Source organism: Lagopus muta, chromosome 1 (genome assembly GCF_023343835.1).
Source record: "Lagopus muta isolate bLagMut1 chromosome 1, bLagMut1 primary, whole genome shotgun sequence".
Classification (NCBI taxonomy): domain Eukaryota; kingdom Metazoa; phylum Chordata; class Aves; order Galliformes; family Phasianidae; genus Lagopus; species Lagopus muta.
This window is the reverse complement of record NC_064433.1, coordinates 75,749,148-75,775,715: the sequence shown is the minus strand read 5'-3', so window position 1 is coordinate 75,775,715 and position 26,568 is coordinate 75,749,148. Positions and strand designations below refer to the sequence as shown.

Here is a 26,568-nt window from a genome sequence, read left to right as displayed (position 1 = left end):
ACTACCCTCCTTCCACCACCAGTTTCAGGTCCACTTTATAAACCACTGTTGTGTCTATAATTTGCCTATTGTGTTTCCAGGTTCTGGTGAAGAGAGGGAGCCACAAATTACAATTAATTCCGTGCTTCTAGGTAGCACTGCCTAAGTTTTAAGTCTGTGGTACTGTTAAGCAGAGAGGCAAGTTAAAGTGAGCAGGAAACAACAGCCCTGGTTGTTAAAAGATTTATTGCTGATCATATCTATAACCTTGATTCCACCGTTTGTATGTCACAGCTCTGGGATTTTGTATGATTGAAAAGCAGTCAGATGAGCCTGTTTGCACTTAGCATTTAAGAGCTGGCAGTCTTTGTTCTCAGGGAATGAAAGTGTCTCAGGGAGCAGCATGGAGCCATTGCTTATTCTCCTTTTACACTACCTCTAGTCATGCTGAGAGCTCTCCTAGCTGCATGCAGTGAACTGTTCACCAGTACCAGCGTGTTTCTTTTGGCCTGCAGAGGCAAGTCCGTAGCACTACTTCAACTCATTTACTACTTTCCCTAGTCATTTTTGTAAAACAAGGAAAGGGAATCACAAAAGCTACTACCCTTCTTCCATTTTTGGCTGATAGCTGAGTGTTCTTCCACCACTATTCATTTCTCATTCTGAGTATACTTTTTTATATTTATATACTAGAGATCTGTGCAGCTACATACTGATTTTTCAAAGCAATTAGTCTAATAATAATTTCTCCCACACAAACTGAGGTCTCTTCTTTGAATGTGCACTGTATCTATTGTAGATAGATGTGGGGAAGTAGGGTAGAAGATCAAAGAAAACTCTGTTCTCAGATGCCAGTTAGTTTTCTATTTCCTGGATGGCTAATAGATACTATACTAAAGAAGAAGAGAGAAATTCGTGCTTTTATTATTATTTATTCCAATGCATTTTGAGAGGAATAAAACAAAAGACAAACTGCAAGTGTTTGGTTAAAAAAAAAATTTTCTCCTTTTGTACTGGAAATACAGATACAAATGAATACAGAACTGTTAGTTGGAAAAGAATAGAGATGTCTCTAGCAAAACCATGCTGTTTTCCAACATTCTGTCTGGCATTTAAACAAAGCAGAAAAATGAAACAAGACTTTGATAGATAAAAACTTTTCCCCTCTTAATTGCCTTATTATAATTAAATTTTCTTTAAAAAATCTGCAAGTAATTTCAGTTCTCCTTCCCCCAAAAACACAGGTAGACAAATGACTTTTCCAATGAAAAGGTAAGGAGAGCTAACTGTAGCCTTAAAATGTTGCAGGTAATCTCTGGAATATCATTTATACTGTAGTCTGAAAAAAATTCTCTTAGCTTTAGAGAAACTTAGAAATTGTCAGTTATTAAAATGCTTCTCTTCCATGCATTTGAATGGTACAGAAGTCACAGGTACTGTAAAAAAAAAAAAATACCTAAGTTATGCTCATTCCTATGTGTAATTTCATTTTAAAGTTGTTATTCTTGAGCTTTTGTTTTGCTACCTCAAAATGTTTTTGTATTATATCCATCAATATCCCTGTGATTTGACCTTCAGATAACCTTAGGGGAGGGGATAGAGAGAGTGGAGACCCAAGAGCGAGAACTTAATGCAGTTATTAAAATAAATGAGCTTGTGTCTTTGAGAATTCCTGAAGAGAATGAGAACTTCTTTCAGCAGCTTCTCCAAGCCATGAACTCACCTCTGACATTGCCATTATAATTACGATGTCACAGATAAAAACAGTGTCTAAAGGATAGAGATTACTTGTATGGGACTGTAGTACAAAAGGAAGAGTATGTGGAAGTACTTACGGTGTCCATTTATTTCTTTGACTTCTTTGCAGAAGAAACAAAGAATGCTCTTTTTTTTTTTTTTAACATACATTAGCCCTCTTCTTTGCTGCAACTCACAGTCTTGCTAAAATACAAAACAATGTTCTTGCATATGTTCTTGCCATAGGATTTCTTGTTTCCCCAAGAATCATCGTTGCTAGGGATGATCAATTCTACCTGAGAATAACATTCCTGATCTGAGATAGTCTTTTTACGATGGTGATTAGCTGTTTGTGTTGACAATGAGCTTTTTAGAATTTTATTGAGAATCAAGGGTCTTTCCATTAACTATCTGTTAATGCCATTGATATAAATCAACACAGTAATTAAAACAAGAGTGAAGTAGGGTCCTAATTTCCATGGGAAAACATTTTAGCTGTGGAGTTTAAGAACCTTCAGACAGAAAGGAGAAACACTTAGCAGTCTGTAAACCAATGATCCCAGCATTTCAGGAAGTAAGATTAGCCTCATCTGAAGGTATAGTAATGGTTCAAAGTCCTAAACTTTGAAGAATTCTTAAAATATTAATTGGTGAGTCTGCTGCTCAGGTTTTCAGATGCTTGTTCCCTATGAAGGAGTTGGTGAGAAACCACTAGATCAGGCAACATATTTATTATTATAATTGTTCTGTCTTTTCTCTTTCTACTCTTACCCATAGGATCAGACAGCTAAAGATAAAGCCATGCAGAGTATGGCTACAATGTCATCTGCCCAGATTATCTCTGCAACTCCCTTCCATAGTAAATCGGCCTTGCCAGGTCTCCCACGACCAGCCTATCCTGCTATTTCAGGGGTGAGTGAACCCATGTGTTAGAATTGGGCTGATGACACTTGAATCTTTGGAAGAGTGTTAAGAGCTGCCAAAAGGTGTTTTCTTTGTATAGCAAATGTTTAATATGTCTTCAACACTGTGTCTGATTCTTTGCTCACATTGATATAAAACAGTGGAGTTTCATTATATGCTTTTCTAAAAATGACACAAGTGAGAGAACAATCATATCCTTTGGATTTTCAGCTGCCTGAAATATTTTAAGGTGTCTGTGTCCTTTTTTCAGTCCAAGAAGCAGTTTGGACCATCCTGACCCTTTGTCAAACTCATAATCCCCATGCTCATCCTGTGTGCTTAGATCACAAATTGATGGCTCTTACACAAAACTTTTAGCACATACAGCCTGTCACCATTCCCTGTCCTTCATGTTGAGCTTAGCGAGATTTTCTCAGCATTGATTTCTTCCAAAATACTTCTGTGGAGTTCTGGAAAAAAGTGGCCCATTGAAGAGGGGGAGCATTTTTTTTTTTTTTTTTTAAGCTTTGGAGACAGAGGTGCAAGAATGCATACATGCGATTTTACATTTAAAAATACTATTTGGTCATTTGCTTTTACTACTATTACTGTGTGGAAAATACCCTCCAAGGATTAAATCAGGAAAGCAGAAAGAGGAGCTGCAGCTAAATCATATCTTTAAGTCTGAGCTTGCAGTTTCTTTTTTCAGACAGAGGCAAGTCTGGCTTTTTTTCTCAATATTAAGAGTAATCACCTTTGCCTGTGTGTTGTTCTCTTGCAGTTTTGGCAAGGAGCTTTGCCAAGCCAAGCTGGATCTTTGCAAGAGTGAGTATTCCTTTGTCTGAACAGGTGCTTCCTACATGTTCCTTGAGGAATGACATTAGCTATTTCAAGATTTTTGAAATGTGAATGTAATCCTTGTTCTTAGACAGATTCTCTGACTGTGGATCTGAGACCTAAGGCCTGACATTCTTCTAAGGCTGAAGATAAACTTAGAGTCACAAGACATTCTTAAACAAATAAAATCCCATGTCTTCATATGGTATATTCAGTATGGATTGTATCCCTTTAACATGCCCCACAACTCAGCCTAATGTGGGTTATTTTAATGAGTTGCTGAATCTAGCAGCCTGAGACAAGGCAGCTGCATCTTCATGTTCCCAATTTCAACCAGCACAGGAGGCTGAGCATGTATTCCCAGTGGGCAAGTGAGGTTGAGCATGTGTTCCTGGTGGAAACAAACAGATAAATACATACATGCAGATATACAATGGCCCCCACAAAAAATGCAAACTTAGCACTCATAAATACAAACAGCACCAACAGCCTCATTCTGTATCCCTCTCTCGATGATGTTGGTGAAGGTGTGTTAAGAGGATATAAATGCATTGTGTATCCATCCATTACCTGGGTTTGTGCACTCTGTCCAGTAGCTATCCTAGATCTATTATCTTCCCCCTTTGCTGGCATATCAGCATCTGAACACTAGAGGCTGCAGTTCCACTCTATTTGCTGGCATAGATCCCTCACTCATGCACAGATAAATGCACATGCATGTGAACACAGGGAATATCTAACTGAGATATATAACTAAGATATATAGTCCACCCAGTAGATGGTCCTGGCTCTTCACCCTTCCCCAGTTTGCCACCCGCAGAGATAAACACATACAAACCTGGCTTTCAGTCACCCTTCAGATTTCACAGTCTCTATGTCAGATGGTCTTGGCCTGTTTGTCAAACTCAAATTAGCCTCCTCAAGTTTCAAGCCTCCTCTTTGCCCCTGATGACATACATTTGGCTCCAAAGTCATCTATTTGCTGGCTAGTCTAGCTTGATATTCAGTAGTGAGCACGCTCTTAATTGCTATAGTTTCTGATGCTACAGAAGCATGGCCCCTGTAACCCAAGTTGGTCTATGAATGGCACTTAGACTTCCACAGGCACTACAGAATACAGAGAGACCCTTATCCAGGAAATTAATTAGAAATAGACTTTAATGTGAAGACAGTACAGACTGTAATGGTAATGTGCAGGACATGTCCAGACAAATGTAGTAATCTTTTAATATGCAACATGTATCTTTTATTCCTGTACTTGCCCTAAATGTGTCCAAAATAAATCTTTTGCAATTCCCAAATGCTCTTTCATTTTATCTCAGTGTGTCCCATACTATCTAGACATTAGTCCCTTCAGTTTGTAAGGTAGTTAAATTGTAAACCCCAACTGACTTGTTGAGTTGGATTCCTACCTAGCCAATGAGGATGGTGACTCCCTGACAGCATGGATTGATAAAATTAGGGATTTTATTTCTATGACTCTATTATTGGGGTTCCACCTTTGCAGTGCAGAGACAAGAGTTTGGCTGACGATTCTCTGGTAATAGCCCTGGATGTAGCTATGTCAGAATATTATTCAGATCACTCTGCCTTCTCTTGTTCCACCGTGCTATCTCAAGTGCATGGAGACAAACTTTTTATCACATAACCTAGCAGGATATGTTCTGTGAGGAAATTTAAGACAACTTAATGACAAGTGGCTGGAAGGATTATGCTTTTCACTCCAGCTATGTGTTCTTGCTCTCTTCTTGTTCTATTGCTGATGTTTGTAAGGCAGGTCAGGGAACAGAAACTAATAAGCTGTCTTGTGGGGAAAAGTGGTTCATAAAATACTGGAAACTGTTCTGGGAGAAATGAAAAGTGTTTGTTTAAGTCACTTAATCTGTACAAACTGTTGATCAAATGTATTTTCCTTCTCCTCTTTCCTCCTTCTCTCTGTCAACTATCTTTGCATACTCTATAGTGTGAAACCCTTTTCTCAACAACCCTATGTTCTACAGCCTTCGCTGCCATTACCAGGTAAGAAATAGTTACTTCTTTCAAATTATGTGTTAGCTTCAAAAATAGGTAACACTCATTAAAAAAATAAGTTACTTTTAAAAAGGATTTTTGCCTACCGAAACATTTCAGTGGATACAAAATTAATTTCATATAGTTTCTCCTTATTTTTAATAATTATTTTTAGTTTACATCCTTATATCGAGTGCTCAAACAGTTTTTTTTTTTTTTTTTTTTTTTTAAATGCAACATTTAGTCCTGATTTTTGTTGTTTGTTTTGGGGTTTCTTTTCCTCCTGATTCAGAATGAAAACAAGTTTATATTTGTCTGCTGTTCTTCCACCTGCATTAGAACATTGTATTCCATCATAACAATTGCCTTTCCAATTCCTTGTTAAGTGGAATAATAAATGTATTTTCTTCTCAGTTTCACCACTTTGAGAAATTAATTAATCATGCTGATGGTGATACTTCATTCTCTGATACTAAGCCAGCTTATTTCACTGCTCATTTAGGGCATATCCAGGTCTTCCTAAAGTCACATGTTTTCTGTGAAGTCAAAACTAGGTAGATTATCTTCTACATCAGCTGGTACAACTCCAACAATTGCTGGCTTAGCAGAATGTGACTGAGAAGCCAATTACAGCACAGGTGGAGTGCGAAACATATGAATGGTATTTTGCATGATGAGTGAAGTTAGAAGAAAATGTTATAAGTCAGATTTGACAACAGGATCTTTATTGAAGAGCTATTACAACTTACCTGTTTCTAAATTTTGGTATATAAATCTTGTATGATTAGGGTTTGACTCTCCCACTGGCTTCCCACCTTCATCATCAGCACCAGCTTGGCAAGGACGAAGAGTTGCTAGCTCCAAACTTTGGATGTTAGAGTTCTCTGCATTCTTGGAACAGCAGCAAGATCAAGACACGGTAAGATACATTTTTGACTTCCACTCCTCGTATATCTTTGGTATTCAGGTAGCTCCTACTCATTGTGAATGTGTGCTATATGTGTATGAAAATATTTGCTTCTTTTCTCTACTGAGAATAGGAAGCCACCTTTGGGAAACAAAGAACCTAGTTAAAACAGATCCTTTTCTTAAAGGACAGAATTGCTTACAGCAGTATAGCCAGTTATGTGCCATGTCCTTCTGGCCTCCCTTTCCAGGGTCATAAGACAGTAGTACAGCCTCTATAGGGCTATTCTAGCTATCCTATTCAGCCTAGGAGGACAGATCCAGAACCAAGTGATGTTTAGATCATGTGGACCAGCATAATCTCTCTTGTGTGCTGAGAACTTAAATTTGGGGTCAACTGGGACAAATTTGCATCTGTGTGTTTCTGTGGAGCATATATGAAATGGGAGTAATAAGACTTGCCTGTCTCACCAAAGCCTTGTGATACTGCATCTTGAGAAATACACTGGTGATGAGCCAGTTATACTTCCTTTCTCTAAGACAGGAAAACTGCAGTGCAAAAAAGACAGTTGCATTTGGCTGGCACCTTGCTGTGGTAATTCAGGCAGCTCTTCTCAGGATAAGGAGCTTTGATGTTTATTGGCTGAGTGACTTGTGGCAGGTAACATTCTGCATTTCAGGTAATTCCAGATTGTTTAGCAGCAGCTATACAAGGCAATGATTTAGAAGTGAATTTAGGGGGAAAAATATAGAATTACTTCAGAAGAAACAAGAAGCTGGATGTATTCTTAAGAAATTAATAGCAGCATGAGCTCATATTAGCAGAGATCTTTCAGCTAATATTTCTACTAAATTAGAAAGTGCTATCAAATTCTAAGAAAATTCCTGTAGTCAGGCTTTTTTGGCTGCTTCCTTCTGAGTTAAGGTGACAGAGCACCTACTGTCACAGTGATGTGTAGAGTGGGGGTACAGACCTTTCCATGTAATCATTCATACCATCTTCAGAACCCAGCCCTCCGTGCACTGTTAATGCTCTCTGCATCAACTGGTAAAAGAGGTGCATGCTTTCTGGGCTTGAAGATCTTTTGAAGTGGTCTTACGAGCTTTTTGGATTTCTTTGAGAGGGTGGACTCACCCAGTTCGCTAAAACATCAGCTTTTCTCTCATGAAAAGTTGTATGTTCAGAATATACTGAAAAATTCCCTAATCCCTTGTTTTTCGTGTTCTTGCAGTATAACAAACACCTGTTTGTGCACATCGGGCAGTCAAATCCCAGCTACAGTGATCCCTACCTTGAGGCAGTGGATATCCGACAGATCTATGACAAGTTCCCTGAGAAAAAAGGAGGCCTGAAGGAGCTGTTTGAAAGGGGCCCAGCAAATGCCTTCTTCCTTGTCAAATTCTGGGTAAGGGAAGAACTCTTTGTGAGGTATCCATTTGCTATGAAGTTCTTACTTTAATAGCGGTGGCCTCATTGTCTGTTAGATGACGGCTAGAAGACCTCTCAAAAAAATTCTCACTGAGCAGAAGATAGTCACAGTTCTCTCTGGGTTCTTTCCCTAATTGTACAAGGTCCTAATTCTACCCTGGAGTAAGACATATTTTTCATGGTGTCATCTGTACAGTTCTTTTTGACTAGGTCTGGGGAGTATGTTTGGTAATGCTGACTGGTACACTTTGAATTATTTATTTATACACATAAGAAGAATTGACAGAAAACTCTTCTTTGTGCACTTGTGTTCAGTGCTGAGTAATTCTCAGTCGAAGGCAAAGGCAACGTTTTTCTGTCTTTATCTCACTAGCTGCATTTTGTGCTAAGTGAGTGCCATTGATGAACAGATATGCATTGACTGCAGGTACAGTGATAGACAAAAGATAAGAGATATACTATGAAATTGTATTATGTTGCTGATATTTTACTGAATTTACTTCTGATACGTTGGCAGAAATCAGTTCGGCAAAAACTTTCTTAATTTAGCCTGGATAGGATTTTCATGAATTAACTTAAATTTGCAAAAACTGTGCCGTTCTACTTCAGCATACAACAATGTATTACATGGTTAAAAATAATAAGAGCTCGATGCAGATGCAAGATAGATTGCTGAAGGCATGTGTAATGGCATTTGGAGATTTTCACCTTGAGTTACAGCTTACACTTCAACCTCAGGTTGGGAGTGAGATGATGAAAAATGAGTTTCCATATCTTGTACTCTGTGCAAACTGACATTAGAAATACTCTCAACTAGTGTCTTTAGAAGGAAGAAGAATTAATTTATGTGCCTTGAATTGTGGCTTCCCAGCTGTCTCAAGCCTAACCTTTCCAGAACTGAGTTGGAGAATGCTGGCTAGAAGTCTTCTCTTCAATGTCTGATGCTTAGAGCATTAGTTATCAGCAGTTCTTGCAGACATAATTTTATTACCCCCATATTGTGTACTACTAAACTTGATCCCTAAAAGAATTAGTCTCTGTCCGAGTACTACTAAACCTGCTTGAGAAAATTGAAACAAAAATTGAAATACCAGCCCTGATTGCGCATTAATGGAAGATATTAGAGAGAGCAGCACCTTGCTGGGAGCGCTCTCCTTTGACAAAGTACTTTGTGTAGTAGTTGCTCTAAGAACTGTTTGAGAAAGGAAACTGAAGTCTGATTTGACAAAAGAAGGGGAAAAAAGAAAGGGGGTGGCTTTTGAGAAAAAGTCCTTGGAAAAGTAGGATTTGCAACACACAGTTGCTTTGTTCTATAGAGGTCCTAAACAAATGTTCATGCCAAGGTGAAGTATACTGTCTCCTTTGTGGAATCACACTGAAGAGCTTTAGAAGTTTCAGGAACAAAACCAGGAAGTTTAAGAGGGAGGTGTTAACCAGAAAGATTATAACACTTTGAGTTCCTCAAGGGAAGAAAAATCATAGTGAATTTGTGGTTTAGTGCAACTGTGATTTTATTTATCTAAACTGACAGCATGCTGTTTTTGTGCTTGTGGTTTTGTCTTTGGGGACTTTGTCTGTATCATAAGAGAAAGGTAAATGTGGCCTATGTACCATGTCATACCAACCTAAGTTAGGCTTGTGAAGATTTACATGGTGGAATGTCACTGAGGTTGCTGTCACTAGGCCCACATAAGTTATCTGGTTTTCAAAGAGTGTCAACTCACTGAAATTTGATTTTCATAAGATGTGCCACAGGACTTGAAAGATCTTTACTCCAGAGCCAGTGATACTATGCACGATGCCTTGGGGTTCACTTCAGAAAATGATGTTCTGGGGCATGATTTAATATTCTGACTTTCCCTTTTTTCTTTCTTTTTTGGATGCTCTTTAATTGTTGAATTCCTGCTTGGAGTTTACATCCAGTTTTGTTGATGGAAATATTGACAACTGTTTATTACAAGTGAGATAAGTTGACAGGTGAAGTCACTGATTGAGTGGAATCCACTAAGACTTGTATGAAATAAATCATTCAGTCTTTTATTTGTTTCTCAGTGTAGGCAATAGGAGTTGAAAGCATGACTTCTGCTGTGGTGTTCCAGAGAAAGTTGAAGCACTAATATGATTCGTATTGTGTACAAAGTACACATAGGTGTACTCTACATTATTCCTTTTGTAAGATTTCAGCTAGGATCTCCAGGTCAGGTCAGCGTAACAGAACTAGTTTAAATAAATAAATACAGTTTACTTCTGAAAATCTGTGGCAATTTCCATTTTTTCAGGAGAACTCCAGCACTTTTTTTTTTTTTTTTGGAAGATTTATAATTCAACATGCTTCAAATGTTGTGGTAGTGCAGTCTTATATAGAAAGTTTGTGAGCCATGCCTGTAATTCAACATGCTACATTTGTCTTAGAAATCCTGAATTTGATGCAATAGATCTGTGTAGTCAAACTCCACTCAACAGGAGAGACCAGATAACATAAAGCAGCAAAATCTGGAAATTCTACAATACATTATATTGGTATTTCCAAAAATAGACTTAAGTAGACTTGACCAAATGTTCTACAGATTCTGGGTAAGAGTTGTGACAATCCATCCCAGGCCAAAATAAACACTTCATAACCAGATCAAGTAATGTTGTTTTAAAAAGTTTTTCAGAAGAAAACTGAATTTCAGCTGAAATTATTGTATCTCCCTGCATTTTTACATCTCTATATATGCCTAGGTTGTTTTACTATTTTATTACTTGATCCCTCTGGACAACTGTACCAAGTACACTGTCCAAGTGCAACTGTACCAAGTACACTGTTGGATAAAATTTCTATACTATTGAATTTGTAGTGTTGTTTAAGGTGAAACCATTATTCAAAAGCAAACTGCTGATAATCTTCTTGTGTGGGTAGGTAAATGCTTGAAGGTTTCTTCGAGACACGAATATATAATTTTTCAGAGGTTCTGAACTGGTGTTTGCATGTGGCAAAGACGTTAAAAAAAAAAAAAAGCATTAAGACATTGAATAAGTTGTTTTTATATTTATATAGTTTTAGGCTTGAAGAACCTGAGTTTCGAAACTGCTCGTACTAAGCAGTGAATATTCCAGATAATCTATTGTGCTTTGGAAGTTCAATTCCAAACAGCAGATGTTTGTTGTTGTTGTTTTTTCTTTTTTTTAACATTACATAGAAGATAGTGTGGCTGAGAAAGAGTGCATTTATTCAGTGGTGCAGTAAATTACTTATACAACAGCTAACAGCTAAAAGTTGACTAATTTGCAACATAAATAGTGTTTGTAATTCTGCCTTGATTTTTGGCTTTGGGAACCTGATAAAATGAACTAACTCTTGGACTTGGATTGGCAAGTTGTGTATGACATCTCCATGACATTTCTTCATGTTCCAAGTACGTTCTAGCACGTGACAATGAATATGAGACATTAACCTTCCAACACATGGGCTGTGGCTGCTCTGCTCTTTTCCAGTGTAATATTATCTTTGCCACCTGTTACTTTTTTCCTCTCCATGAACTCCTCCTAAATGCATCGTTATTAATAGTTTAAGGAAGAGCAGCTTTCAGGGCTTTGCATGTTACTAGAATGGTGTACTTGCACTGTAGAGCTTTCAGAAGTTGTGAAACTCTGGCTAGAAGATACAGGGAAAATTAAGACAAGACTGTTCAAGACTGAATGTACTTTACTAAAGCAAATATCTGCAGATGAGTGTTATCAGTGGAAGAGCCTAGACAACTTTTCTGCCAGCAACGAATATATGTCATAGCTTCTCATCAGTAATAGGCATGGTGAATATGTTAAATTAATGAGTGGATTCTTTCCATTAAATAAATTATACTGTTGTAGAAAGGGCTGGAGGTGTAGGTGGGAGAGATGTCCTGCACATGTTTTCTCTCTCATTCCAAGTAAATCCAGTCAGGTCATAGAATCATAGAATTGGTCAGTTTGGAAAAGACCTTTAAGGTCAATGAGTCTAACCACAACCTAATCAAACTACCCTAATTCTAACAACCCTCCACTAACTCATGGCCCTGAGCACCACATCCAAACGGTTTTTAAACACATTCAGAGAGAGTGATTCTAAAGCCTTCCTGGGGAACCTATTCTAGTGCATAACAGTCCTTTCTGTAAAGAAGTGTTTCCTAATATCCAACCTCAACTTACCCTGGTGCAGCTTGAGGCCATTTCCTCTCGTCCTGTCACCTGTGAGAAGAAACCAACCCCACTCTCACTGTAAGCACATGTCAGACATTGGAAGAGAGCAATACTGTCTCCCCTCAGCCTCTGGTTCCCCAGACTAAACAGCTCCAGTTCCTTCTGTTGCTTCTCGTAGGGCATATTCTCCAAGCCCTTCACAAGCCTTCTTGCCCTTCTTTGGAATTGCTTGGGCACCTCCAAGTCCTTTCTGTACTGAGGTGCCCAAAACTGAACACAGTACTAGAGATGAGGCCTCACCAGTGTCGAGTACAGGGGCAGGATTACTTCCCTAGTCCTGCTCACCACTCCATTCCTGATAACAAGCCAGGATGCTACTGGCCTTCTTGGCCACCTGGGCACACTGCTGGCTCATATTCAGCTGTCTGTCCATCAGTACACCAAGGTCCCTTTCTGTCAGGCAGTTTTCCAGCCACTCCTCCCCAAGCCTGTAGGGTTGCCTGGGGTTGTTTTGCCCAAAACGCAGGACTTGATACTTGGCCCTATTGAAACTCATGCAGTTGGCCTTGGCCCATTGATCCAGTCTATCCAGATCTTCTTCCCAACTTGGTGTCATCTGAAAGCTTACTGAGCATACTCTCAATCCCCTCATCAAAGTCATTAATAAAGATGTTAGATAGAAGCAGCCCCAGTACTGAGCACTAGGGTACAGCACTTGTGACCAGCTGCCAAGTGGATTTAACTCCATTGGCCTCAACTCTTTGGGCGCTGCCATCCAGCCAGCGTTTTACCCAGTGGAGTGCATGCCCATCCAAACTGTGGGCAGCCAGTTTCTTTGCGAGAGTGTTGTGAGAGACAGTGTCAAAGGCCTTACTGCAGTCCAGGTAGACCACGTCAACAGCCTTATCTTCATCCACTAAGCAGGTCACCTTGTCATAGAATGAAATCAGGTTTGTCAAACAGGCTCTATTTTTTGTAAACCCATGCTGACTGGGTTTGATCCCCTGGTTGGCCTTTGGCATTGGTCCATGATGGCTCACCAGTTTATCCATTCTATGACCTTCCCCAGCACTGAGGTGAGACTGATAGCTCTGTAGCTACCAGGATCATCTTTCCACACTTTTTGAAGATGGATGTCACATTTGCCAGTCTCCAGTCCACCGGGATATTTCTGGTTAGCCAGGACTGCTGAAGAATAATAGAGAGTGGCTTGGCAACCACATCTACCGGCTCCCTCAGCGCTCTAGGGTGCAGTCCATCTGGCCCCATGGACTTGTGAGCATTCAGCTTTCGGAGCAGGTCCAAACCATCTCATCATGGATTATGCAGGGCCTATTATGTTTGCCATCCCTATCTACCAGCACAAGGGGCTGTGTTCCCAGAAAGTAACAAATCTTACTATTGAAGACTGAGGTAAAGAAGGCATCGAGTACCTCAGCCTTATCCTGATTCTTGGTCACCGTGTTGCCCTTGGCGTCCAACAGGGGATAGAGATTCTCCCTAGCCCTCCTTTTGCTGTTGGTGCATTTATAGAAATATTTATTGTTGTCCTTTACCTTAGCGGCCAGGTTCAGTTCTAGCTGGGCTTTGGCTTTTCTAATTTTGTCCCTGTACAGCTTTACTATGTACCTGTAATCATCATAAGTAGCTTGCCCACTCTTCCAGAGACCATAACTTTCCTTTTGCTCTTGAGTTCCAGATAAAGGACTCTGTTCGGCCAGCCTGGCCTCCTTGCCCATCGGCTTGTCTTCCATGACTTGGGGATGGTCAGGTCCTGCACCATCAAAGTTACTTCCTTAAAGTATTCCCAGCCTTCCTGGGCTCCCACACCCTACAAAGCTACCTCCCAAGGGGCCCTCTTAACCATGGTCTTAGAGATGTTAAAGTCTGCCCTCCAGAAGTCCAAGGTGGCAGTTCTGCTGACTCCCTTCCATGGTTCAACGAGGACCATGAAATCTAGCATCTCGTGATCACTACACCCCAGGCGGCCTCAAACCTTAACATCTCCCACAAGATCTTCTGTGTTAACAAACAGCAGATCATGGATTTTGCTTTCTCTTGTTGGCTTCTTCACCAGATACATCAGGAAATTATCTCCCACGCAATCTAGGAGCCTCTGGGACTGTTCCCTATCTGCAGTATTACAAATCCAGCAGATGTCTGGGCTGAAGTCCCTCACAAGAACAAGGGGGAGAGACCTTGAGACTTCAACTAACTGTTTATAAAATGTCTTGTCCACCTCTTCATCCTGGTAGCAGCAAATTCTCTTTGTCATCCTCTCTTGTCTACTCTATGCCTTCAATCCTGATTTTTATGATCTTTGCTCATTTTTTTCTGAGAATGGATCTGACAGCCCATTAATTTCACCTGTAGTCAACATCTCAACCTCTTACCTAGCAATAGCGTATGTAAGGGATTTCTATGTCAGTGGCACAAAGTAATTCCCCAGAATGTTCAACGGTAAAGACATTGCTGGCTGCAGAAAGCAGACCGAATTGCTGAGGCAATTGATACTGAGTATCTAAATGACACAGTCCTTGGAAGTAGCGAAGTTGCATTTATTCTTACTGTTGATGAGGCCTTCTATTACCTGCTAGGTTACAAACTCCATCTTGCACTTTGTTAGAGGTAGTGCCACCAGTTTTGAACCATTCTTAAAGATTTGTTCAGCTTTTCCACTGACCACAGGGGACATATGTGCAAAGCTATAGTTTCTCACAGCGTTACTGTAGTTTGGACTCTTGCCTAGTCATTGTTTTTCAACGCCTCAGATAAGCTGAAGACTGTGTCTCAAGGGTCACATTTCTCTCTGTGAAGAGTTACAGAGAAATTTTGATTTGCAGCTGCATCCTAGCAGGAATGAGGCTTTTCTCAGCAGTCAGTTGTGAAACTCACTCCCACTGAAGATCAGAAAGAAAACTTAGTTTGGTTAGGACACTGCACAATGCCAAGTTTTTTGTAAGCATTTTTTTCTTGGGGTTGCAGGTATTGAGTGATAAACTCCCGCCTTCTCAGAGCTGTCTACAGCACAGCTGCTAAGAACTTTGACAACCAAGATAATCTGAAAGAAGAGAGAAAGTAATACTACCCTTTTTCAGGGTTACTATGCCCTTCCCTGAAAAAATCTCTTTTTTTTTCTCTTTGAAAATCTTGTTCGGTACATATTTAAAAATTTTGCTTCTCTAGAAGGAGTCTGGTGTTACCCCACAAACAGGCAGATCAGCTATCTTACATACAATCTGTAGATATCTGAAATCTGTTTCCACAGATATCTCAGTGACTGTAATTTCAGCATGTTTGGAACTCAACAGCAAGTTGAAGACAAGTATGTCATCTGTCCTGAACTTCTACAGTAAGTTGAATGCATCCCAGACACATCAGATTGCTGTTATGAGCTAGCCAGAATGTGCACACCTTTTGACATCTGTACAGAAAGCAACAGCCCTGACTTTGTGCAATAAAGTTGTTTGGTCTAGTTGGTGGCTTGTGAATCACATGTAGCCTTTCCTATGTAGGTTGCTCCAAAAGTAATGCCTCTTATTTCTTTCCATGGAGACTGCAACAGATGAAATAGTACAATAAAACTATTTGATATAGCAAAGTTTGAGCTACAAAACACTGTTTTTCATCATGTTCATTTTTTGACAGTGATGAACAAGGGTGCGCATGCCATGTTCATAAAAATCTGCATGGTTGTTCAGAATATGGCTTATATGCCATATTTCTGTAGCCACTGCTGAAATGCACCATCTCACTGTGCTAACATCTGCTGTTTAGTCTCCATTAGTGTTCTGCAAGCATCCATGAATGTCAATGGGTGCAACTTTTTCTGCATGGAGGAATTCAATTACACACCTTCATATATGCTTGCATGTTAGTCTCCATTCTGTCAGATTACTCTTCTGCTGCCATCTGCTACATGACAACAAAATGCAACAGAATATTGTTGGGAGGATTCAATCTCTAATGCCATGCACACTGTCACCATAATACAGTAAAAGGCATTACTTTTAGAGAAGCCTTCTTATTTGTTCTTCTGCCTTTGCCCTTGAAGAGTCATGATCAGCTGATTAAGTGATGATACCACCCAGCCATCTGAATGCTGTGCTGCTCCTGCTGTGATTCTGCCCTTGCTAGCAGTGGCTGGTAGGAGCCTGGGGTGGGGTGGGGACAAAGCAATTCAGACCGCTGGGTGAGTGCTTTCCTAAATCTTCACTGTCACTTCTTTGGCTGCCTAGGATAGCATAAGGAATGTGCTCGAGTTATTTCACTTGTTGGATATACTAGTGCATTTGACAGTGCGTTTGCTTAGAGACTAATTTTTATCCGGCTAGTCTGAATCACATTTAGTCCAACAAGTTCAGCAAGTTAATTCATTCCCAGAATATACAGGGAGAACTGGCCTTTCCTAATTGATGAAGTATGAGAAGGTTAATTTACTTTGAGTCATAGTTAATATTATTGCCTTGTATTTTTGAGGCATGGAATATACTGGACAGAGCAAAGCAGACCTTCCTTTGCTCATCTTCATGCCTGGTACAGTCTGGGCAGAGAAAGATGTGAGTAGGTACATGACAGGTTGTGACATGCAACAAATATTTTTAAGAGAAAGGAACACTGAAAACGAAGAGAAAGAAATAATCCTTTTGCCAAAGAATCAGTACCATTTCCAGTCCCGCTGATGAGGTTCATAAGAATCCAGGAATGGAGGCTCCAGAGTTTTTAAACATTTAGCTAAAAGCAGTAGCTCCTTTGGCCATTAAATATTCCATTGTGAGGAGTAAGGTTTTGTCCTGATGCAACTGTGGGAAGTGTAACTGCATCCGTTAGAGATTTACTGGACTGTCCAGTTGATATTTAGAAGTTAAATTGGCTATTGCTGATAGTAGTGGTTTCTTTTTTCTCTGTTAAAGGAGGTCATCATCTCCATAGGAAGGAAAACAGATTGGAATTCCACTCCTGAGTTGCTCCAGTTCTTTGGATTTGTATTCATACGCATAATTGGCTTTTTTAGTTTACATAAACCAAGTTGAAAGTAATTCAGGAGCAGATAACATGTATGTCAAGTCATCTCTCATACAAAGGCAGTAGCTTCCATGAGAAGATGGGAACCAGTGTCTGCAAGCTGTAACTGGAAGGCCAGCAGTATGTGTCTTGAGATGTTGCAGCTCTGTTCTTCTGCAAATATGCTGCTTCCATCCTTCCCTGGAGTTGTTGGAATTCCATTTATGGGTCCATTTGTTTTGTTTATTGTCTCCAAGGGAAATCTGTACAATGCTGTGAAGGACTCCTAGTCTTGTTCTTCTTTAGAAAGGGGAAGGAATTAATTTTTATTCAGACAGCTTGCGTATAGGGCAAATAAGTAATACAATTGACTATCCTGTACATTGCAATAACTCAGTAGAAACATAAACCAGAATGAAGAGAACAGTGCCACACTCTAATATATGCATATTGCACAAATGAGATAGCTGAATAAATACAGTGTGGAAAATTGGATAGGAAGGTCTTCAGCATAAACTTAACAATTCAGTAGGCAATTTAAATTATGATCAAGCTTGCAATGCCTGTGCCTCATTCCAGTTCACACCTTTTTACAAGGTAAAAGCTAGTCTGGATTTATCCACATATACTACTCAAGCTTAGACAAACCATGGGAGCATAACACTGCCTTACAATCTCTCTGGTGACCACTGACAATGTAAAAGGTTCCAGTCTTCCTCCAGCCATTGTTTCAAAATATAAAATGGATTTAATGGATGGATCACTTGCTGGATAAGGAATTGGCTCCATGGTCACACTCAGAAAGTTGCAGTTGACAGCTCAGTGTCCAAGTGAAGACCAGTGAGGAGTGGCATTCCTCAGGATTTGATGCTGGGACCGGTGAGCCTGTGCCAACCTCATGAAGTTCAACAAGGTCAAGTGCAAGATTCTACATCTGGGTTGGGGCAATCTCAAGCACAGATATGGGTTGGGTGCAGAATGGCTTGAAAGCAGCTCTGAGAAGATGGGTTTGGGGGTGTCGGTTGATGAACAATTCAGCGTGAGTTGGCAATGTGTGCTTGCAGCCCAGAATGACAACCGTATCCTGGGTTGCATCAAGAGAAGTGTGACCAGCCAGTTGAGGGAGGTGATTCTGCCTCTCTACTCTGTTCCTGTGAGACTCCATCTGGAGTACTGCATCCAGTTCTGGGGCCTGAAACATAAGGACATCGAGCTGTTGGAGTGGGTCCAGAGGAGGGCTTGAGCACCTCTCGTACAAGGACAGGCTGAGAGAGCTGGGGTTCTTCAGCCTAAATGAGAAGGATTGGGGGGTCCTTTTAGTGGCCTTCCAGTGCCTGAAGGGAGCCTATAGAAAAGTTGCGGAGAGATTTTTTATAAGGCCATGTAGTGAAGGAAAAAGGGAAAATGATTTTAAACTGGAAGAGGGTAGGCTTAGACTAGATATTGGGAAGAAATTCTTTGCTGTGAGGGTGGTGAGACACTGGAATAGGTTGCCAGCAAGGTTATGGATGCTCCCTCTCTGGAAGCATTCAAGGCCAAGCTGGATGAGGCTTTGAGCAATCTGGCCTAGTGGGAGGTGCCCCTGCCTATAGCAAGAGGGTTGGAACTAGATGATCTTAAACATCCCTTCCAACCTAAACCATTTTATGATTCTATGATTCTATGGGTTCCTCAGTGAGTTTTGTAATACAGCTACACAAAAGTTTGTCCCAGTGCAAGAGGAACAAGAGGGCATTGAGACTACTCTGTGCTGGTGAAAGGACCAGCCTGATAATCATCAAAATATACCTATGAGATACAGTTTTCCAAGATCCATCCTGAGTATGGGTTGCCATCAACATAGGCACTCTTTGTGCTCTCACCTTCTGTGTATGTGTTCTCATATCTTCTAACCTTTGTAAGGATCAAAATGGGCTTTCTTGTCTTACTGGAAACTACCCTATGGAAACTAGAACAAAATTTAAAAACTCTTTTGGCTGCAATTAACTTTCTCCTTTAGTCACAGAGCTGTACAATTGCTAATGGTAGCACAAGGGTAGCAGCAGGCTTATGTGGCTACAGATCGGGGAAGAAGGCTGGATTGGCACTTTCTATCAGCAGCAGAGGTGTAGACTGACTAACATCTCTTGTGAAACTGCCACCTCAGAGGAATAAGTTAACAGTACTGTCTCATGGTAAGCAAGTTCATGATGAAGAATAGAATAGGCTGAAATAGCCTATGGGAAATGATAATTACTTTTCTGCTGAAGTAAGCTAGCAGTGAGGCTCACAGAGTACAGAGAAGCTATACTCTCTTAGTTTTGAAAGGGAGGAAGCCAAGTTGCACATTCGTACACGCCCTTTGTTTTCAGAGTGACTATCACTTCTTTTTTCATAGTTGAATGCCCCCTGGTGGAAACTTCAGAGAACCAGATTTTAAGGAGCTAGTTCCCAACACAAGACTTCTGTTTGCCAAACTTTGACACAGACATTTGAAACTGGCTGCTAATGAAGATGGGTTTCTATTCAGGTGGAACTAGACTGGATCCATGAAGAATGTACATTCTTTATGTTGCACCTTATTTACTTACATTATTCATATCATTGTATAAATAACACCTGAGGCTAATGTGTGTGCACTCACATATTCCTTCTCATTATTCTGTATCTTTCTATGCATCTTCAGAGTGAAAGAGCTTTATTACAGTTACTGCACCCTTATTTTTCTTCCTAAGTGAGGCAGTCCAGTCTATCCTGTTGCATTGCTTTGACTTTACAATGCCCTCTTATTTGCTCTCCACATGCTTTGTTTACCTTCACGTTGTCCTGGCACTGACCAAGTGATAAATATCAGCTAAGGTAAGAGACTGTGTTGTACATTTTTAATGTTCAATTTCCCCCCAAATTTACACAAATTTCCACCAACATTTTCTGAAGTGCAAACTAGATTTTAATACATACTCTTCAGATTTCTACTGCTATCTTGATGCACATCTTGATGCACACTTCTGGATAAAGAAGATTACTTTAGTTCATGGCAAAAAAAGCCATGTACTTGATAACCATCTATTTTTTGTTCCTGTTTTTTTTTTTTTTTTTTTTGACAGGCTGATTTGAACACCAATATTGAAGATGAATCCAGATCTTTCTATGGTGTTTCCAGCCAATATGAGAGCCCAGAAAACATGGTCATTACCTGTTCCACTAAAGTGTGTTCCTTTGGAAAGCAGGTAGTGGAGAAAGTGGAGGTAAGGAGCAGGCGCCTTTGTACAAGGTTCTCTCTGACTGCTATTCTATTATTTCAAGTATCTGTATGCTGAATATACCTAAAGGTAAATATAGCCCATACTTCTCACCAGGGAGATGGATGCCATAGATTATTATTTCTGAGACATAAAGTTATAAAATTGCTCCAGCATGGCATTTTTCAAGACTCAATGGAAGATATGATAGTATTTGATGTTTTTTCCTTAAATCTCAGTTTCTGAAGTGTTGGTGATTTTCTGGACTTCTTGTGGAGCAAAGAAAAGCTCGGAAATCTGGATTTACTTAGTCCTGAAAGGTGAAAATTGATCATCTATAGACTATAGTCTGTGACTATAGACTGTGACCATTTATAGAATACGGAGTTGTGATTTTATGAGGCTTATTTTAGTGCTTGCATATTTGCAGTTCTAGTAGCAGCATAATTATATGTATATGTGGCATTGAAGAAATTCTTTCTAATGCTACGTTCAGCTGCTGAGACCTGCTCTGACTTGCTTTGTCCTGTTGTTTTTTTCAAGGAGCTTTTAGATGCAGAGGGAGCAGCTGTGTGCAGAACTCCACATATTCTGTTGTCAGCAGTCAGGTCAAGCTACATTATTTCCCAAAAAGCATCTCCAGTCATATGAGAAATGTATCTGGAATCTGGCTATGGATTTGCATATGATGGGACAATGTAGATCAAGAAAAGCTATCATAGTGCATGAGAAAAGAGGTCAAGCTGTTGTGGTGAAAGGAGAGAAAGGAGAGAAAGGGCATTTAAAAATCATGATACAAACCAACATCAGTTTCTATTCAAAGGAAGATGAAATATTTAGAAGCTAAGATGTGAATGTTAACAAAAAAATCCCTCTGTGTAACATTGGCCAAACATTCTCCTAAAGGATAGAAAAGATGCTGTATTCTCTCTCAGAGGTGCAAAAGGCCTTAGTCCTTTCCAGGCATGACACTTAATTTTTTTTTCTAGCAGAGATGCATACCATATCATAGCTGACAAGTGGCCTGCTCCTCTAAGTTTCCTTTCGTAGTTCCTTGGCAGTTTGCTACTCATAAGCTGGTATTTCTGTTCTCAAGAGAAAAGAAAACAAGCTGAAAAAATTGTTGGGCTCAGGACGACTGAGGTCTTCTCTTGGTACAGAGAACTGTAGACAAATCAGATTAATCTACAACTGTAGATTGATTAGCTCATTATTGTTAGTAAAATGACTTGAAAAAGTCATAATTTTTCTGTTTGGAGTTCGTTTATATGACTGTTACTGATGTGATAGCATTAACCTCGTAGTCCCTTTTCTGTTCTAAATTGCAGACAGAGTATGCACACTACGAAAATGGACACTATTCCTATCGCATTCATCGTTCTCCTCTCTGTGAATACATGATAAATTTCATTCATAAACTCAAGCACCTTCCTGAGAAGTATATGATGAACAGTGTGCTGGAGAACTTTACTATCTTACAGGTGGGACTTAGAACTGTTTTCCTTGGAACTTGGAAACATGTAAGCCTCATGCAAGAGTTCTCTCTTGTGAGTCTAAGCAGATTTCCTTTTTCAGCTCAGCATCAAGCTGTACTTGATATTTCTCAAGTGTTGTACTATACCTCAAGACAGGAACATGGGAGATCTTAGCTCATGTAGAGAAATAGCAGACCTCCAGTAAGAGAGAGAGAAAAAAAGAAAGATAAAGGGAAAATTAATAAGCCAGAGAGATATGGGAAGGAAAAGGTCATAGTGAAGGAAGTGCTCATTCCACTACTGGATGTGTATGTTTATTCTTTCTGTGTGTTGGTCCTTTACACAAGGTTAAAAAAAATAAAAAAAATAAAAAAAATAAAGGAAAGCAAAAACACTGTTAAGTGGCCTTAAAATTTTGTCACAGTGAGAGTTCTTCACTCATATCAGCTGGAATGAAAATGCATGTTTCCTCAAAAATGTCCTGAATCTGAAAAGAATACTGAGGGAAGTAAAAGGAAGAGGCATGTTAGAGAAAACCTTCATGAATCAATCACTGCAACTCCTTGGTAGAGCAGTACTGCAAGGCTGCCGTAACTAGATTGCATCAGTGTCTATGTTATACTATTAGTCTTTCCAGGCTCAGATGCAGCCCAAATTTGGGAAGAGGGCAAAGTCATCTTAAAAAGTGGATTCTCCTAGTTGACCATGAGTTTTAACCTCTGCAAGATGCGTTGCAGATCTTTACCAAAAAGAACCTGAGGCTGGGTGAGCGGAGTTGATTCTGGAGGCTGTATCAAAGAAGGGAAATAGAGTAGTGTTCATCCCATCCTCTGAAGATGTTGTAGGACTTCAGGCAACTCATTACTCTGTACTGTGGCAAAGGAATCTCAGCTATAATACAAGCTTAATGATGTCCTTATATCTCGCAGAGTATGAGGCAAAAAGACTTTACTCTTTTATGTTTCTATTAAGCTCTTCAGCATGTGGAAGAAAAAAGGAGTATAAAGGCATAAAGGATTTGTTTTTGTTTTTGTTTTTAGATGAGCAGAAGTATGGTTTGAGCAGGGAAAGTTTGAAAATGTGTGTGAATGCAGAGAAATGTTGTAACTGCTTTCTGCCTGCATCACCAAAGAGTGGTATAAAGTTAGCCCCTCTGGGGCACTGAATAATCTCATGTGCTTTCTTCAGCTCCTGTCACAGAGAGATGTATCTGATATGGTTGCTAGCTCAGTGTTTTATATATTGTGTTTGTAGTCTTGCAATCCTGAGCAATGGGCTGGAAATTTTACACATTGACTGGGGAGCTGAAATCTTGATTTGCAAATTGTTTTGTATCAAGCCTTCCAAGATTTCAGAGCACAGTATTACCAAAAGGCTCTGATGTCTTGCCATAACTCAGAAATACCTGCAGAAAGAAGGCGGCTTAGTTCAATTGCAAAAAAAGTCATGAAGTAAGAAAAGAAAACAATAGGCCAAAATTAAGGAAATAGTTATTCATGAGTTTGAGAACAGCTCTTTTCCTTCTATTTTTACAACAATGGTTGGGCTTTGGTACAGAGCAAGCCTCCAGCTATGCTTTTCTTCTGCAATTAAGTTGGTACTACAGCTGAAGAAAAAGTCTTTTCCAAGAGGAGAGAACTGCATGAAGCTTTAGCCAGGCACAAACCCAGATTACAAGAATGTGTAAAAATGTGTGGTGACAGAGAGACGAAAACTCAGCTAAGAGCTCTGGGTACAGTATTTTGTTTGTCCCTAAATGTAGTGTAGGCAGTACATGCTTCTAAAACCAGGACGGTACTTTTCATCACTATACTGCTGACAGTGGGCCTGATACATGCTGCAAAGAAGCTTATATTCCTGAGTGTCATTAAAAAAAGAAATGGAAAAAGAGAAATAACTAGCTACTGTAAGAATACATCAGTGTAGCAGCCATACTCCTGATACCTACAATGGATGGAATGGGAGACGTAAAAGTTTCAAATGCGTCAGTTTCCTGTAAAATGAGATACAATCTAATTCTCATTATCTGTTTACCTCTAATAAGCAGGGTCAGATGATGGGAAAGAACTGGTCATGGCTGTGGTATACCAATGCAGGAGCAGGAATGTGTGTGTCACAGAAGGTGGCCACTCTAAACACATCAAGCAGAGCAAAAACTTTTTTCTTTTTTTTTTTTGGAAATCCCTTCTCTCTGCTGAAATCTCTAACATCAGGGAGCTGGGGAATAGCAGACCTGCGTATTGGTTGGTCACTGCTTGGTCACAACTTTCTTTCATCCTCAGTAGATTCTGCTCATCTCCCTATCTCTTCATTGCATTGTAGCCCCAGCACTGTAGAAGTGCTTCACTTGGTTGTGTGAGCACATAGATTGGGAGATGTGATGATTGAGCTATGTGTGATTCCTGTGGAGAATTCTGTTCTTTTCTTACTACTGATTTTGCTCTCTGTGTTAAAATGTGCAAGCAGTGTAATAGCAGATATGATCTCAGCTTTTTCTCCTTTTCTGTCTAGGTTGTGACAAACAGGGACACACAGGAGACCTTGCTGTGCATAGCATATGTTTTTGAGGTGTCAGCTAGTGACCATGGTGCCCAGCATCACATCTACCGACTGGTGAAGGACTAGAGACTATCTGCCCTGAGTCATCCATGAGATGCATGTCTGAGGAAAAAGTCTGTGCTTGAAAATCCCTTGTCTCTTTTCACCAAATTGAAAAATAAACTGCAGATACTGTGTATTTTCAGAAAAGCACCTCCAATCTATTTTATGATTCACAGTGGCAAATAAGTATGTATCTCCAGGTTTGTGCAAATGGTGGAAAGGCTTAGAGTCAAAGAAGCAGTCAAATAATCGCTTAAGAGTTTCACTTAAACAGCATTCTCTGGAATGTATTCCTCACATTTTGCAATCCAGCCCTTAAAGCACACATCAAATGTGATTGTAGACATAGAAGGAGTAATATACATACAGTAATGGCAGTGGTGGCAGCATTCACAAGCTGGACCACAAACATACAGCTTGGCTAGGTGTATGCTATGTCTGATCACAGTGTGTGCACTCACATATATTCCTCTGGAGGTCAACACACACACAGGCATGCTTACATTTTGATAGGCTGCACTGAAAGTAATGCTTCCTATTTTTTCCATGGAAACTACAACGTGCACAGTAACACTTCCCGACAGAGCACACTCTCAGCTACAAAGCACTATTTTTCAATGTAGCTGCCACCATTAGCTATGCATTTTTGTTAGCAATAAGCAAGAGCCTGCATGCCATGCTTGTAAAAATCTGCAACAGTGGAGGCAATCTATGGCTACTGTCACCATTACTGAAATGCACCATCCACCCTCTCACTGTGTTAACATTCACTGTTTAGTCTCCATAAATGTTTAGCAAGCATCCACGAATGTCAGTGGGTGCCATTTTTTCCACATGGAAGAATTCAATTTCACGCCTTTCCTTCACATGCACTTCCATATCTGATGCCATTTTGTCAGATTGCCCCTCTGCTGCCATCTGTTGCATGGCAACAAAATGGACTATCATTGGGAAGGATCAATATTTACTACCATACCCCCAGCATCTGCTTCTAACATTTGGGCCAGTGTAATAAAATATGAGGCATTACTTTCAGATAAGCTCTTGTATATAGATACTTGTTCATGTAGACATGCATGGGAACATGGGTGTAGAGATTGCACATATAAACTGCACACCTGCCTGCCTACCTGTCCATCTTAGTAGACAGGCAGCTACAGGCTCCTTAAGCCTTCCTCCTGTTAGAGGCTGGACATGGTCTCCCACTCTTCTGTGTGTAGTAGTGAGAGAGCATCCTTTCTTTGGCCTTTTAAACTGGCCTTTAAAATGCATTTATGCTTAGAAAACTTGGTTTGTTAAACCATATTGTCTTGCCTAGAAGGTTTTCTGCATGTGTTAGATCTGCTCTCCTGACTAAAACAATTCCTCATGCTTTCACTTTTGTTTTCCCAATGCAGTTAGTCCTGCTCTAGGAGCTAGACTCTGCTCTTTCCTTATGCACCAACAAAATAACCATCTCAATATAACTACAGCTGTTGGCTGCAGACGGGCAGCAGATCACAAGTGGTTCTCTCACTGTTTCCAAGGTAATCAAACCCAACCCTTCTCCTTTAGTTGTAAATTGAGATTGTTTACTCAGGTAACTGACTTAACTCACTTGCTGTGAGTTAATAGTCTTGGTCCCCACAGTGCTACTGATGGAGGGGAAGAGGTAGCCATTTATGTTACTTTGAGGGAAGAGGCGGATGGAGTGATATACTCTGGCAGTCACTGAACAGGCAGTTTATTGCCTATGGCCAGGTAAAGTCTATTAGTGCAGATTTGAAGAGGTGGTGTTAGATGTGTTCTTTCACAGTGCAGCATAATACCTCAAGAAGATACCTCACTGGCATAGAGAAAAATAATTACTGGTTCTTCAGGCTACTGAGCTACTGTCTAAAATCAAAGGATTTATTGGAATTTGAGAGGGTAAGGAGGACTTCAGACATATGCATATGAAATCTGACTTTTTTTGAGAATTAATGAGCTTTGGTGGTACTCCCTTCTACAAATCTCACTGTGACGGTTAAAGGGTTTTGCGGACTGTGTAAAACTTATTCAGGCCTATAATACTGCCTCTGGGTTTGTAATATTTAGTTTATGAACTAAGATTGAATATAATCATTTCTGAATCAGTATTGAAGCTGGGTGAATTCATTCCTCACAAGGAAGTCATGTCCAAGCAACAATAAGGAACAAGCTAGTAAAATTCAACTTAAAAGTCAAGATAGACGTGTTACTCAACAATTTTATTATTTTTTTTTAATATCTCAGTCTTCACTGGCAGTTGTCTCTTCCACATCTCCCAAGTCACAGAATCTCAAGG

At 39.9% G+C, this 26,568-nt stretch overlaps 1 protein-coding gene across 2 annotated transcripts in view; it reads left to right on the top strand.

The window, feature by feature from the left end:
• Positions 1-24,410, top strand: part of TEAD4 (TEA domain transcription factor 4) — a 70,402-nt gene extending 45,992 nt beyond the window's left edge. For both annotated transcript variants that reach the window (XM_048955039.1, XM_048955050.1), the window contains 8 exons: positions 2,494-2,628; positions 3,401-3,444; positions 5,420-5,475; positions 6,255-6,385; positions 7,605-7,778; positions 20,053-20,193; positions 21,516-21,668; positions 24,174-24,410. In XM_048955039.1, coding sequence (XP_048810996.1) covers positions 2,518-2,628; positions 3,401-3,444; positions 5,420-5,475; positions 6,255-6,385; positions 7,605-7,778; positions 20,053-20,193; positions 21,516-21,668; positions 24,174-24,287 — 924 coding nt within the window. In that variant the 5' untranslated portion in view covers positions 2,494-2,517 and the 3' untranslated portion in view covers positions 24,288-24,410. The remainder of the gene's footprint in view (positions 1-2,493; positions 2,629-3,400; positions 3,445-5,419; positions 5,476-6,254; positions 6,386-7,604; positions 7,779-20,052; positions 20,194-21,515; positions 21,669-24,173) is intronic.
• Positions 24,411-26,568: the final 2,158 nt, after the last annotated feature.